The sequence below is a fragment of the Colletotrichum higginsianum genome, chromosome 10, assembly GCF_001672515.1.
Source record: "Colletotrichum higginsianum IMI 349063 chromosome 10, whole genome shotgun sequence".
Lineage (NCBI taxonomy): Eukaryota > Fungi > Ascomycota > Sordariomycetes > Glomerellales > Glomerellaceae > Colletotrichum > Colletotrichum higginsianum.
Window position 1 is genome coordinate 2,108,344 of NC_030962.1, and position 13,953 is coordinate 2,122,296.

At 52.9% G+C, this 13,953-nt stretch overlaps 5 protein-coding genes across 5 annotated transcripts; 2 read left to right on the forward strand and 3 right to left on the reverse strand.

The window, feature by feature from the left end:
* Nucleotides 1-441: 441 nt before the first annotated feature.
* Nucleotides 442-2,516, reverse strand: CH63R_14110 (Dfp1/Him1; the record flags this gene model as incomplete). The annotated part of the gene is made up of 3 exons (XM_018309084.1): nt 442-585; nt 640-1,998; nt 2,061-2,516. The coding sequence occupies 3 exons, from the start codon at nt 2,514-2,516 to the stop codon at nt 442-444; spliced, it is 1,959 nt and encodes a 652-aa protein (XP_018151402.1).
* A 1,412-nt stretch (nt 2,517-3,928) lies between these two features.
* CH63R_14111 (Metallopeptidase family M24) lies at nt 3,929-5,570 on the forward strand (the record flags this gene model as incomplete). The annotated part of the gene is made up of 2 exons (XM_018309085.1): nt 3,929-4,124; nt 4,291-5,570. 2 exons carry the CDS (start codon nt 3,929-3,931, stop codon nt 5,568-5,570), a joined length of 1,476 nt encoding a protein of 491 aa, XP_018151403.1.
* A 938-nt stretch (nt 5,571-6,508) lies between these two features.
* CH63R_14112 (helix-loop-helix DNA-binding domain-containing protein) lies at nt 6,509-7,580 on the reverse strand (the record flags this gene model as incomplete). Its single annotated transcript, XM_018309086.1, has 2 exons — nt 6,509-6,700; nt 6,756-7,580. 2 exons carry the CDS (start codon nt 7,578-7,580, stop codon nt 6,509-6,511), a joined length of 1,017 nt encoding a protein of 338 aa, XP_018151404.1.
* Nucleotides 7,581-7,595: 15 nt separating this feature from the next.
* Nucleotides 7,596-8,117, reverse strand: CH63R_14113 (Helix-loop-helix DNA-binding domain-containing protein; the record flags this gene model as incomplete). The annotated part of the gene is made up of 1 exon (XM_018309087.1): nt 7,596-8,117. One exon carries the CDS (start codon nt 8,115-8,117, stop codon nt 7,596-7,598), a length of 522 nt encoding a protein of 173 aa, XP_018151405.1.
* Nucleotides 8,118-10,239: 2,122 nt separating this feature from the next.
* CH63R_14114 (putative Class V chitinase) lies at nt 10,240-10,521 on the forward strand (the record flags this gene model as incomplete). Its single annotated transcript, XM_018309088.1, has 1 exon — nt 10,240-10,521. One exon carries the CDS (start codon nt 10,240-10,242, stop codon nt 10,519-10,521), a length of 282 nt encoding a protein of 93 aa, XP_018151406.1.
* Between the last annotated feature and the right edge of the window lie 3,432 nt (nt 10,522-13,953).

Consider the following 13,953-nt stretch of genomic DNA (forward strand, 5'->3'; position numbering starts at 1 on the left):
ACACCATGCTTTCATTATGACACGCCGTCTTGGTCCCTTTCCTCCTGTCCGCATGTTCCTGCCTCTGATCACGTACGACTGCCGCCTTCCTGCCCGCGCCAAGTAAGAAAAACTGAGCCATCGTGGTATAAAATGCTCCATGCCGAACGCCATTGTGCATGCAATGCTTTCAGTGCGAGCCGCCGATTAGAGAGAGACGAAGTGAAGAGAAAATAAAACATGATCGGGAACCAAACATGGTTCCATGTTGGCCAGTCCTTTGGTATCGTTTGGTTCCACTGGAAGTAGAACGAATCCGTAAGCTTTTTGATAAATATGCGCTGTGCTCTGAAGATGCTGGCGTTGGCAAGAGGGGGAATCGAGAAGAATATTTGGAAGCTGGGCAGGGTAGAAGTCAAGATGCCGGGCGGTGGGATAAAATGGTCCATGGGCCGGCCAGGCCTACAAGGACTCGCCCGCGTAATTATCGCAGTGCGAGTGCCTCGAATATTTGGGTACTCGGCCCAGTTGGCCGAGAAGGTCGTCTAGCTCGGCCCAGTTATCGATGTTTTCGGCAAACTTGCGGTGTTTGCGAGTAAGAATGTGCTTCAAGCATGTTAGCATGGCCCGGTAATAGTAGTTATCAGTATTTGAACATACCTCATCAAAGTCCTTAAATTTGTCCTGGCAATTCTCACAATATCCCGGCTTCAGGTCACGCTTACTCTTAGGAGGCGGTACTGCCGTCTTGCAGCTGGCCTTGGAGAGCTTGGAGCTCTGCTTGTCAGGATCCTCCTCGATAAGCTCCATTCGCCTGCTAGTAGTCCTGGAGACGCTGGTAGACCGAGCAGATGTCGCATCCAACGACATCTCAGTAAGCCTTCGAGAGCTGGCGTCCTGTGGCGTAGGAGCTCCCCTTTGCAGCACCTTTCGCTGCAAACCATGCACTTCCTTGCTAGTACCGGCCTTTGCACCATTGATACCAGATGTAGAAGATATCATCTGCGAGCGGATAGCCGATGTGATGTTGGACGGCTGCACTCCAGAAGCCACAGGCTCGCCTGCAAAGAAACGGCCAGTGCCAGTCCGGCCGGTAAAAGCGTTCTGTGTCCGTCCAAAATCAATGGGATTGGCAACCACGGCCTTAGGAGGGTTGAACACGTCCATGGGCTTCATCACAGGCCGAGTCTTGTTCTGCCCATCTTGCATTTCAGAGAGCGTGCGCTTGCCAATGACGGCCTTGGGTACAAGGGCTTCAGGAAGTTGACGAGATTGCCGTTCTTCGGCAACCGGCTTCGTTGCAGCACGTTCTTTCGGTTCCTTCTGTTCCTTTTGCTGCGTGGATGGCTTCCGACTAGAGCGTTCGGTCGCCTCAGGTTCCTCGACAAATGGGCAGCGTCCGTCCGTAACAGTCCTGAACTGGGGCCACTCGCCATCGTATTTGTTGTTGACCTTGGGGTATTCCCGCACCATGATGGGCTTCTGCTTCTCGTCAATGTCGTAGACGTAAAGGTACGGGCCCTTGAAATTGATCATCTCCCTGCTGGCCACGGCATCTGAAGGTCCGTTTAGTCGCTCGTGCTGCAACATCTGCAACAAGCCGGGCTCCTCCGTAGTCTTTTTGTTTACCAGGTGCCTCGTAGGCTCGCCCTTAGCACCATAGGCCGCGACAACATGCGGGTCTGGCTCCAACAGAAACTGCAGCATCCTCTGGAACTTCTCGACAGACCAAATCTTTTTGCCCATATCACGGGCCTTATGTAGGACATCGTTACTCTGGGTCGATCGCGTCCGCCTGGTTCTGTCATCCTGGTTTTGAGTTTGGGCTCGTCTCGACGTGGTTTCCAGCAGGAGACGCCTTCGTGCATCGGTAGACCGGTCAAGAAGGGACGGGTTGATGGTCTGGGGTTGTTCTTCGGGCTCGACATCGTGTGCAGACGTTTGCATGTCCTCTTGCACTGGTATCGGGCGGGCGGTCACGACGTGGGTAATGCTGCTCGAAAAGAATCGCTCGTCTCTCTGCACAAGTACGATGTCAGTCAAAGATGGGGACGATGTTCAGGTTCACATGTTAGACATACGGCTCCGAGAGACTGTGCGTGTCTGGAAAGCTTGGCCCTCTGGTCTTCGGGGACACTATCAAAGTAAAAGACCATCTTGGGGAACCTCCCCCGGTATTCGGCCTGCCATTGACGGATCCTCTCGACGCTGGCGTCATCATGGTGTGTCGAACGCTCCTTAGTGACGGGCCGACCCACACGTTGGGGTAGCTGGGAGGCCTTCGTGATCTTGGACGGCGACCGCAGTTGACGCGACCCAACATTCTCGACAGCTTGCTTTTTGTAGGGCGGCGGTTGGGCGTATAATTCTTCTCGCTGAATATTGGCATGGGAGCGCTTGTGCTTGGCCTGAGCCAGAGCAGAAGCGGCTCTCAAGGGGGAATTGACCACATTGGGGTTGCTAGACAAAGGCGTTCGTCTAGTGGACATGGCCGGACGAGGAGGGGCGAAGTTCGGTGAGAGTGATATGGCTGCCATAAAAAATGCCCAATCAATATGCTCGACGACAAGAAACGAAAAAAAGCTCGGTTGATTTGTCGTTTTGGTTTGTTCGACAGACAGAGAGAGAGAGAGAGAGAGAGAGTGTGTGTGTGTGTATGTGGTGTCGAGAGGGGCTGCTCTGTGGACGACGAGCACGCGACGTGGCAGGCGAACACACGTCGCTCACGCGTACCAGCAGAGACCGTGTCGAAGTCTTCACAAAGACATGAAGAGCGATTCGGAAACGTGGTAGAGCTTCTGATACCGCCGGAGGGACAAGAGGTGGATGACGAAGGGGAGGATTGTCGTCGTCGGGGGTTCGTACGGGCAGCACCTCGAGGTGTGTGATTTGGTGTGGGCAGGTTCGGGCAGAGCTTTATTAACGAAGAGAGGCAGTTGGTGTTGTGTGGTGGGTGGGAGAAGGACCCCCCCGTCACTACACCCGAGTGACCCAAGTCGCGCTTGACGGGTTTGGGAGGGGAACAACAGCGCTAATCCCAGTTGGACACGGCCGAAAACATGCACGGGCCAGCCGCCTCTCCAGCAACCGGCCAAAATTTGCTTGGCCCAGCGCGCGTCTCGCAGTTACCGTTTGGCAAGCCGAGTACAGTGAAGGGTCACTGTTAGCCAGCCACCATGACAGTTGATACCTGTACCTACCTAAGGTAAGTAGGTAGCAACAACGCTGACTGGGGCTGCTGGGCCCCCTACCTAGACGACGGCCGCCTGGAAATTGGATGGAGCTGCTCCAGTGCGAAAACAACAGGAAAAATCCTGCTGCATCTGGGTCCCTGTTGGATCCATTTCCCGGTGCACCTTCGCAATAGGTTCGCTTCTGCACTGCTGCTATTTGCCAGTGCCTACTTTTCTGGGTGCAAGTAACTTGTCTGCATCAAAGTAGGTATCTTTTTCACACGCAAGAGCCCTTGGGATGCATCGGCAACGTTAAATCAGTCCACGGTGCCTGACATTCAGGTTCGTACCACCTCTCCTCTCCATATATATGCATGCAATGCATGTGGAGTGAGATTAACTCTGCAGTATGAACCTACGTACGGCAAGCCACTTGCAGATAGATACCTTAGTTATCTAGGTAAGGTAGGCACAGAACCACATCTCTTCACTATATACATAAATCAAAATACCCAATACTGTTCAGCATCGTCTGTGCTCCGTCCTCCCTCCCAAGATCACATCCACTCGATCCGACTCGACAAGGGGATAGCCACGCCGCCCCAGTCCTCACTCGGTCCTCGGCCTCACGGAAGACGAGTCAGCCTTGCTGCATTTCTCTGTAATCGTTGCACTTTCAGTACCAGGGAAATGACCTCGTCCGAATTGTAGTGCCTCATTCTCTCCGTTACTGTGCCTCACCTTTTCACCTCTTCTCGTCCATCGCTTATCCGGCCATGAACGTCTCACGGCCGGTGAGCCGCGCCCTTCAGACCGCCCAGAGACTACGCCCCATGAAATCGGCGTCACAATGGCGGCTCTCATTCTTCACTGGCTGTCAATTCCGGCGCTACTCCGCCGTCTCTGCCGCCGAGCTGCAGTTCGGCCAGCCCGTGCATGAGACTCACCCTCACATCCTCAAAGCCGGCGAGAGTCAGTGGAACCCAGTTCTTGTGGAGGTTGAGCTTCGTTCATGCATCCGAAATATATTCTATGTTTGCTCAAGAAATTTACATCTCTTCACGAGAGAGCCATGATTTTCAATAAAGATGCATCCTTGTGTAAAATAAAAAAAAATTTGGCTAACGCAATTCCTCAGTCACGCCCGGCATCACAGCCCAGGAGTACTGGGAACGACGCGCCCGCCTTGCCGAGAAGCTCCCAGACAATGGCGTCGCCGTTCTCGCCGCCGCAGACCTTCAATACCGTTCCGGCGCGGTCTTCTTCCCCTACCGCCAAGAGTCCAACTTCCTTTATCTCACTGGCTGGAACGAGGGCGACTCGGTCGCCGTCATCCAAAAGACGGGCAAGGAATTCGGCGACTTCGTCTTCCATCTATTCACGAAGCCAAAGGACCCGGTCGCCGAGCAATGGATGGGCCCTCGGAACGGTGTTCAGGCTGCCATCGACATCTTCAACGCCGATAAGGCCGCCGACATTTCCAAACTCGACCGCCATCTCCCCGAGATCCTTAAGGGCGCTAGCCGTGTCTATACGGACATTGAGAAGCCGCGTCAGGGCGAGCAGGAGAGCAAGCTTTGGCAGCTCATGAAGGCTGACAAGTCTTGGTTTCCCTCCGTCAAGCTGCCCCTCTATCCCGTTGTCAACTCTCTGAGAGCCATCAAGTCTCCGGCCGAGGTTGCCAACATGCGCCGCGCTGGCCAGATCTCTGGGCGCGTCATCACCGACGCCATGCGCAGATCGTGGAACCGCGAGAAGGATCTCCATGCCTTCCTCGACTACCGTTTCGCCGCCGACGGCTGCGACGGTCCGGCATATGTCCCCGTGGTCGCCGGTGGCCAGAACGGCCTTTGCATTCACTACGTCGTGAACAATAATGTACTGCGCGACGGCGAGACGGTCCTCGTCGACGCCGGCGGCGAATACGGCACCTACATCACCGACATCTCTCGCACATGGCCCGTGAGCGGCAAGTTCTCGCCCGCGCAGAAAGATCTCTACGAGGCTGTGCTCACGGTCCAGCGCTCTAGTGTCTCGCTGTGCCGGGAGAATGCGAACCTATCTTTGGACGACATCCATGATCACACCTCGGCGGGGCTGCTCGGGCAGCTCAAGAGCCTGGGTTTCGATATCACATCCCGTGACATGGACGTGCTTTTCCCGCACCATGTCGGCCACTACGTCGGTCTGGACGTACACGATGTGCCGGGCTACGGCAGGAGGACACCCTTAAAGAAGGGGCATTGTGTGACCATTGAGCCTGGCATCTATGTCCCGGATACGGACCGATGGCCAAAGTCCTTCCGGGGCTTGGGCGTGCGGATCGAGGACAGCATTTGTGTAGACGAGGAGTCGCCATACATCCTCACCACAGAGGCCGTCAAGGAGATCGCCGACATTGAAGCCCTTAGGGACTGAAGAAGTCGTGTATAACAAGTGAACCCTGTAACCAAAAGTAGTCCATTGCTGTAATACTGAAGTAAAATACCAGATTCGGCATTGATCTATGCGCCATTGTGTGTCAACACTCAGCTTTTGCTAGATTGACAAGAAACCAGCGATTACTAGCAGAGAATTCGATATTTGTGAAACGTAGCCACCCAATAAGCTTTCTTACTCGGCTGGGAGACCGGGTTCCATGACCTCACCTTCTCAACACCAATGACCAGGACCGTGGGCCCTTTGAAGCTCGACCCTCGATACACTCAAGCACGTTCCCGGCAAAGAACGGGCGGGGTCTTTTCATGTCGTACATTTTGCCTTGGTTTTTTAGTCTCTTGGGGTTTCTTCGAATATGGATCATTCAGGCAGATTGTAGTTAGCAACCGTACCCATCAACTGATATGCAGAGAAACAAGATTACTCCTGCAGCGGTACAGATAGCGAGCAACAAGTTTAGCAGCCTGCTGCTTCAAGCAGTCCTCTCAGAGATCTGTCTGCATCTGAGCTGCCAAGGGGTAGGAGGGGCAGCCTCAATGGAGTCGCAAGCGAAAACAAACCGTTCTTTGGGGTTTTGCAGGGCGATTTGGTATCAACACGTCTTCTTATCGAGGTCTCGTTGGTATCGCTACAGGTTCAGAACTGGGTTTACATTGATGAACTAATATGAGGATGGCTGCTGGACGATGTCAACTACCCGCGTCTCCTGTCCGAGTTTCACTAGGGCCCAAGATGACTAAAACCTGTGTGCAAACATTTTATTGCAGGTCTGATAACCTTTCATTATATAATAGTACCTATTCATTCCTCGTAGATTGACCGCAATCGTATATTGTGGGGTAAATCGCAGTCCATGAAAACGTAATATGTACAACTCGCAATCATAATGCGTAATGTGTGTTAAGAGGAGAGACACGTCAACAGAAACCTCTAGGGTCGAAGAGGGTTCTGCTGTAATTGGGCATCGGGAAAGGTTGCCGCGCTTGGGCGCTCAAGAGCTGCTCAAAGGCTTGCAGGCGCCTCGCGAGTTCCTGATGCTCGCGCATGATGGCCTTGTTCCTTCGTTCTAGGTAATGTATATACTCAGTCGCTTTTGTAAGGACGGTGCCCTGCCGGTTTTGTGAGCGGTTATCCCATTGATTGAGTCAGTGAGGCTCTTCCTACCTTGCTGACTTTAGGACCACGTTGCGATTGACTGTCTGCCTCGGCATCTTCACCTCCCTCCTCGGGTATTGACCTAAGGGATGGGACTGCATCGCGAAGCTCTGAAATTCTGTCTTTAAGGTTGGTACGATACTTCCTCTCAATGTCGTTATGCGCCGTTCGGTCACCCGACTTGGCCTTGTCTTTGGACTTTTCAGATATGCTAGTAGCATTGGTGGCGGTTCGGGATACTTGGGGCCGATACGACTGGGCTTCCTCCTTTCCAGAGGCCTTTTCCTTGTTCTTGCCCTTGTCAAGGGCCGACTGTTCGGAGCCTCTGGCAATGTCGCTCAGATTACCTGTAGCCATGTTTGCGTCGAAATTTTCGAGGCTCGCAAACTCGGGACCTAGATCCGCACCAACACCAAACCCCATGCCGGAGCCCAAACTGGTTGCCGATGATCGACCACCCGTGTTCAAAGCTATTGCCAGTAGTCGCCGTTGCTCAGGGTCAAGCATGGGTGCGTTCATGCCGCCCATTCCAAAAAGGGGGTTCATCCTGAGTCCAGGCGCTGGCTTTTCCCAACTCAGGGGTGTCGAGTAAAGACCCTCTCTGGGAGGCACCTCCTGTGGCGGCTGAGACTCAATCTTCCCAAGTTGGTCGCCAAGGTTCATTGACTCCAGAAAATCCTCGTCGTCAGACAAAGCATTGTCGAGGGCTGCGTCGTCCATGAAATCCTCTGGCTTAAAAACAGGGTGGGTATATAACCCGGCGCCCAGACCAGGTGTTGTAGACATTGGGTTTAGACGATTTGCAGCCGGTCTGATAGGCGTCAGTTCGTTCATCTTGGCGCGTCACGTTTACGTGGGAGGATGGAAGTACCTTGGCCGGTAGTTCGGAGTAGGATTGCTACGTCTGGAAAAGTCGATCTCGAAGCTTCCACCAAACTTCTGCTCTTCGTCATCGTCGAATTGAATCCAGTAGTCAACAGACTCAAGCGCTGCGGCCTCGGAATCGACCTTGGTCCGCTTACGTACATGGGCATCTCTCCGCCGCGAATTCTGGCCTGGCGCAGCTCTATTTGGAAGGCCATTATTCCTGGGCTGGCCATGACTGAATTGCATCTGAGCTGGCATGGAGCCCAGGCCGAGGTTAGTGCTGCTGGGTGATGGCTGAGCAAAGGACGGCAGCGATCCGGAAGGACCGTTGGACGTTGACTCGGAGTTTTCTTGGTCGCCCCCTAGGGATTCCCAAAGAGAGGTGGCGGGCGCATTTCTAGCAGCACCTGTGGCGGATGACTCGGCAGTTTGTTCGACAGAGGTCGTGGTTTGGTTGTTGGGGACGGCGAAATAGTCTAGGTTCTTGAGAAAGTTGGGGTCCATCACAAAGCCAGCATTTCAGCCCCCGAATCGTCGGCGGTCGTCGATGTAGATATCGATATGTGAATTGTGGACTGAATGTAGGGCGGCTTGACCGCTTGATGGCTATATTTGGACACAGAGGCGCTCAGATATCGTATGCTTCTTGGTTGGGAGAAGAGTTTGGCCGTTCAAGATGGCCAGTCGTACCACCTTGCGATGTCATCCAATGGCAACGAAGTCAATGGAAACAAGGAAAGCAGCAGCCGTCGGCTTCGACAGGGATAACTCGGAATGCAGGATGCAACGAAGGACGGAAGCAGTTGTTCGTATGTGTATATCGCGAGGGGTGTCGCTTGTAGGCGGAGGGCAGGGCAACGGCGGCGGCGGCGGGGATTTCCGCTTGTTAAGATCAGCTCAGGTTCGCGAAATTCGAAGGAACGAGGGCGAGGGCGAGAATTCGCGACGAATGTGAGTTAGACATAGGAGGCAAACAAGAAGCACGAGGACAGAGAGCAAGATTTGCCAAACACGGGGAAGGACAAGAAAAGAGTTGAGGGTTGGGGAGGGATTTGTGGAGGCCGAAACGAAAATGACTGGTCACACCTTACGTATGCGGACAGAGACCTGTGGAAGGTGGCAGGAGGTTTATGGAGCGGAAGACGAGTTTGGGAGGTTCAGGTGACGTGGTTGGCGGTTGGCAACGGTAGCAGGACGCAGAAAGCTGAGGGGATGGCGAGTCGCAAAAGGGCGCCGGAAGAGCAAGTCGAAGGTCGAAAGTCGGCTGATATTCAGGAAGGACATTAAAAACAAGTGAGCCCGCGCCGGCAGCCGCGAGATGAACGGGAGAGGGAGATGACTCGGGCCACGGCGGCCGAAAGGCAGAAAAATCTGGCGAATTGGGCGGGAAAGAACGATCGAGGATCGGAGGGAATGGCCTGACATGGAATTTACCAGTGGCCGGGGGACACTGGCTGAGCGTATCAAAAATCGTCCACTTCATCTTGACAATCGTATGATGGACGAGGCTGTTAGAGGGGAGTCGTGCGATGTGCGCCAAGTCCCGCAACAGGCCCATTCCATTGGATATATGTCGATCCGGCCCCACTGGAACCCATCCGGACTATCAGCCTTGCATAGTGATCCGAGCGTCACCCCAGAATAGACTTCCCGCTTCGTTAGGGTCCGCCTGCCTCTGACTGATTCCGTTTGGCTTGTTTTTGGGGGTCACCCCTCCCCTTCTTTTCTTCCTTTCTTCCTTCCTCCTTCCAGTTCTTGACTGACAAGCACGACACTTTCCATTCCAGGGCAGGCAAGCCGCCATCGGGTGGGCAGCGCAGCCACGGATGGCTTTGACGCATGGCTACCGGAATTCATTGCCCGTTGCTAGCAAGTTTCCAATCACCCGCCGCCCGCCTGCCGATCTCTTGGCCGCAGTTGGCAGTGAATCACTCCCCGGAGCTCTCCGCCCCAAGAGCAATGGTTCCCCGCCCATCGTCTGGGCGATATCACGCGCTACACATATGCACACATATGCACACATCGCCCATAGAGGCCTCTTTGCCTCTGCTCCGAAGGTTGCAGTTGTCTCCTAGTCAAAGTCCGCGGCTGAGCGCCAGTGGCTACAAAGCACGTGGGGTGTTCAAGATAGGCGCCAGCAACCAAGACATCCCTGATGTCCGTTGGCGCCATTTGGTGTTTGAGAACATTCAGTTTCCAGCAGTTCCTTTCTAATATCTCCTCCCCCTCCTCCTTGCATGCCGTAATGCTTCTTCGTGGGAGACGCCGCATTTATGTCGACTTGCTTTCTTCACCCTAGACTGCACACCGTTTTGACCAAGTGCTACTTCTCAGTTCCTGATTGTTATCCCGTGCTTGCCTTCTTCAATTGCGGCAATGCATTTTTCAGGTAAGCGCCCATACTGATGGTTGGCTTGGGAAACAATGTGCGCTAGACCGTGTACATTCATTTCGTCAAGAGTCAAGATGCATAGTACTGCGACGGTGAATGAAGATGGCAATGTCAATACTCGTTGGTATAAATGCTCCTCCTTGGTCGGTCTCTGCTAGAACTCGGAAACTTTGATCATCATATCACATATCCATTTCCCTGTCACAGGGCCAAGGAACACGCCTCCAGCCCATCATGAAGATCATCGAAGTTATCATCCTAGTGTTGCCCGTCATGGCCGCCCCGGCAGAGCCCGTCCACACCCCTAACCCACATATCGAGCCAATGTGGCCTAAGTGCATCAAGTTTTACCAAGCAGTGCCGAGCGACACATGCCAAACTCTTGCCGACAAGAACCAAATCGATCTCGCCGAGCTCATATCCCTGAACCGTGGCGTAGGAGGATTGAGCGGGTGCTACAGGGGAAACGTCATGGCAGGCTACTGGTACTGCGTCAAGCCTGACGGTTGGAAGTAAGCACAAGATGCGTAGAAATATCAGCGATGTAGAGGAGAAGATGGTCGCCTGGAGACGGAGAGAATGCATTGCTGAGGGAGGTTGGACAGCAACAAGTCAGTGATGCACATGGCTCTTGGTTGAAATCCTCAAGGTGCTATCCGCACAACAGAGCTAGTCACATAATCTAAATCAATCGTCGCAACCCCTCTTGCGTCACAATTCTCTCCTGACTCGAATTGCTTCACTGACAGCGGTATGGACCTTACTTTGCCCTTCTCAGCGACGTCGAGGGTTCGGATCGGCCGCTCGATTGGCGCAATCGGTACAAAGCCCAGGCCAGGAGACTATGTCGTGCTTGGGCTTCGGTCCCTTGCATTCTTTGCCCATGTTGGAGCACCACTGGATATCGTGGAAGCCGGTATGTCCACATTCAAACTTCTTGTCGATCTGTTTGCACATGGTTTTGAGTATCCCAGCTCACAATATGTTGAGCCTTACTCTCGTGGTTTCTCGTTGTTTACAATTGCTGTACATACATGTTAGTTCATGTCATCGCCACGGTTCTATACACAGCCTCGAGTTCCAAGAGGGCCATCATACGAATAATTGAGCAGCTCTCCAATATCGTCGGTTCTCTCCTACCACGTACAATTGAGTTCTCTTCAAGATTTCCCAGATCTATAAGATGGACAGGTTCGTTTCTTTGCCTTCTCGGTTTGTCTGCTTCGGACTGGGGCGTCGTGGGCTGTCTAATAACAGCAGGAAGCGTAGACAGAAAAGACGCTCCGAACGAGAGCTTCAAGACATCGAATTCGCAGCAGTATAACTCAGAGGAGTCTCGGTCGGACAACAGGAGCTAACGAAAGACGTCCGCGGCGGGCAAGTAAACATAAATAAGCAAAATCGCTAGCCAGATGGCCTCTCTGAAAACGCTTGAGGAAACTTCACAAGGGGGTAGAAGGGGGAGGTTGAAAGAAGGCCATTATATCCCCTCCGGGCCACGACGGACATCATTGTACTCATGTGTGACCAGGATCATGTGGCCTGGGCCGTTCGGACGCCCTGCCGCGTTCCGCGGTACTGGAAACTATAGTCAACCTTGGGACGAAATGCAAAATATCACATCTCAACATTGTGCCAAATGACCTTGACAAGTTGGATGTGTGCCAGGTGCGGAATTGGCATGGGTGGGTTCGGTGGATGGAGAGAGGAGTCGGGGGTTGGGGTCTATTCGTCAACCCGTGGAGCCACAAGCGACGTCACTCCCGCGAACAGCCACGGGGTTTTCACTTTTTTCTCCTCGCTATGCAGTCTGTCAGAGGGCTTCGGCATGGGCTAGCCAGATGATTGCATAGTAGTTGTGGAAGCAGGGAGAGAAAAAGAAGAAGGAAAAGCAGTTAACACGGGCGCCTCCTCCCTCCGTTCTCCCCGTGTGAAATCGAGATTCTGCTCCCGTTTTTTGACTGCGGGAAACTAGTGGCGCAGGTTTCTTGACGAGATGCAGGGAAGTGAGCAGCAGGCCATTCGTTCAAAGAGTTTATTGTGTCAAACGGTGGGGGCTGTGATGTTGACATGTTGATGTTCAAAGACCCTGGACCCCTGTTGACTCCTCCGGATGTATTCCCCCCGCCTGGCCTTATCACACACTTGTCAAGTGGTAGTCACTTCTGGCCGATGATCAACTCCAGGGTATCAACCCTCAAAAGTCACGACTCATTCGTCCCATGCTGCCCATAGTCAATCCCGCTCAACCGAGGAGAAGGGACGGGAAACGAATGTGAACCCCATCAGTCGGCTTGCAGCAGCATGCGAGAAACGAAGAGCGGGATACAACGCTGACTGCTCCCGGCGACGGACACGGCAGGTTAGCCTTGCAATATTCTCGCATCCCGTATCATGTAGTTTTGAGCAAGAATGTCCCGCTACTGCGACCTCCTGCGCGAATGAGCTGATCCGGTTAGTCCTCCTCGTTGGCCCATTTGTCAGACGCACATTGCAGACGTGCATAAAGCACGTACACGGCAGGTTGCTCATGCAGCGAATGACCTATCCTGGAGGGCCCATCCAAGTGGAGGAAAACAATGCCCTCTTTGTCGTAGGGCTGGTAGAGTCCAAAATAGTTGTGATGTAGGGTGTTAAGTCACAGATTCTTCTGGGTCATGGGGATGCCAAAGCCGCCGGTACCTGTAGATAGCTCCAGCTTCGAGTACTGTGAGTTTGCCAGATGCCTCGGCGATGATCTTATGGTAAGTAGGTGTTTCCACGAGGCAGTATAGATAGAACCATCTCCGCTTTTGGGTAGGAACCTGCCAAATATCAACAATATAGCAGCAGCCGGATATTCAACTCTCAGAAGGGAGCCAACATCCTCCAACTAGCCCTCGGGACTATGTGTGCCTGCCAGTGTTTCCTAGAATGCAGTTTAGGTGGGGATGGACTGAACAGTGTTTCATATCAATGCCTGTTAAAAAGGGAACAGCAATCTTCAGCTCTCAAATTGTCCGTATCACCCTTGGCAAGGGCTTTGCGGTGCCATGCCGATGAGCTTCCAAATGACGAACGCTTTTGGCAGTTAGTTCTTGCAACCTGAGCTGTGCGACTTATGGCTTTAAGCTCCAGCAATCAGAAAAATCTTGTTCGCGTAATTTAGTACGAAGGAACATATTCCCGATGGATAAATCCCCTTCCTTCTGATGTGCCCCTCATGGAGATGCAACTGTGACACAACTTTTCCAACATTTCCCTGTAATGGGTTTAGAATCGCTCTGGTTTGGCGTTGGATAGCGTTCTCCAGAGCGAATAGTGGCTTTTTCAGCGTTCAAATAACTATCTTCATCAATGACTGTGCCTGTTTGGTGGTGCTGTTCCTGCCGCCAGTTCCCCTTTCTTTCATCGCCACTACCTTATGTTCACTCTATCAATTTGAGTCGTCGTGGAAGTATATAGATAGCAGTCCAGGGATGCATTAAACTTCCTCACGTAAATGAACGATTTCCATGAGAGACTTTTCACAAAAAGGTCAGAGAGGCGTGTCTCAACATCCTGTTGTGGGCACTGCCATTCTGACTGACTTCGATGAACAGGCCATAGTCATCCGCGCTGTGTGTCTGTCGGTTTGGACTGAAACCACGTATTGTCACATTATTACATACCTAACTACCTGAGGTACCTAGGTGGGTACCGAATCAACTACCTACCTTAGGTAGGTAGATAGGTAGATGGAGGCGAATGGGCTGCACTTGCATAGAAGAGTGTCGTGACTGCCTTCCTTTCCTTCCCACCCATCCTCGAGAAAGGCACCTTCTCAAAAGACGCCTTCGCAACTCGTCCTTCACTTGTCACACCTTCCACCTTGAATTTCCATCTCAAGTATCAAACTCCTTCAGGAAAGATCATTTCTTCCCGCTGGCCACGAGAACTGGTCGCTTCTTTCTAACACCTGCCTCAACT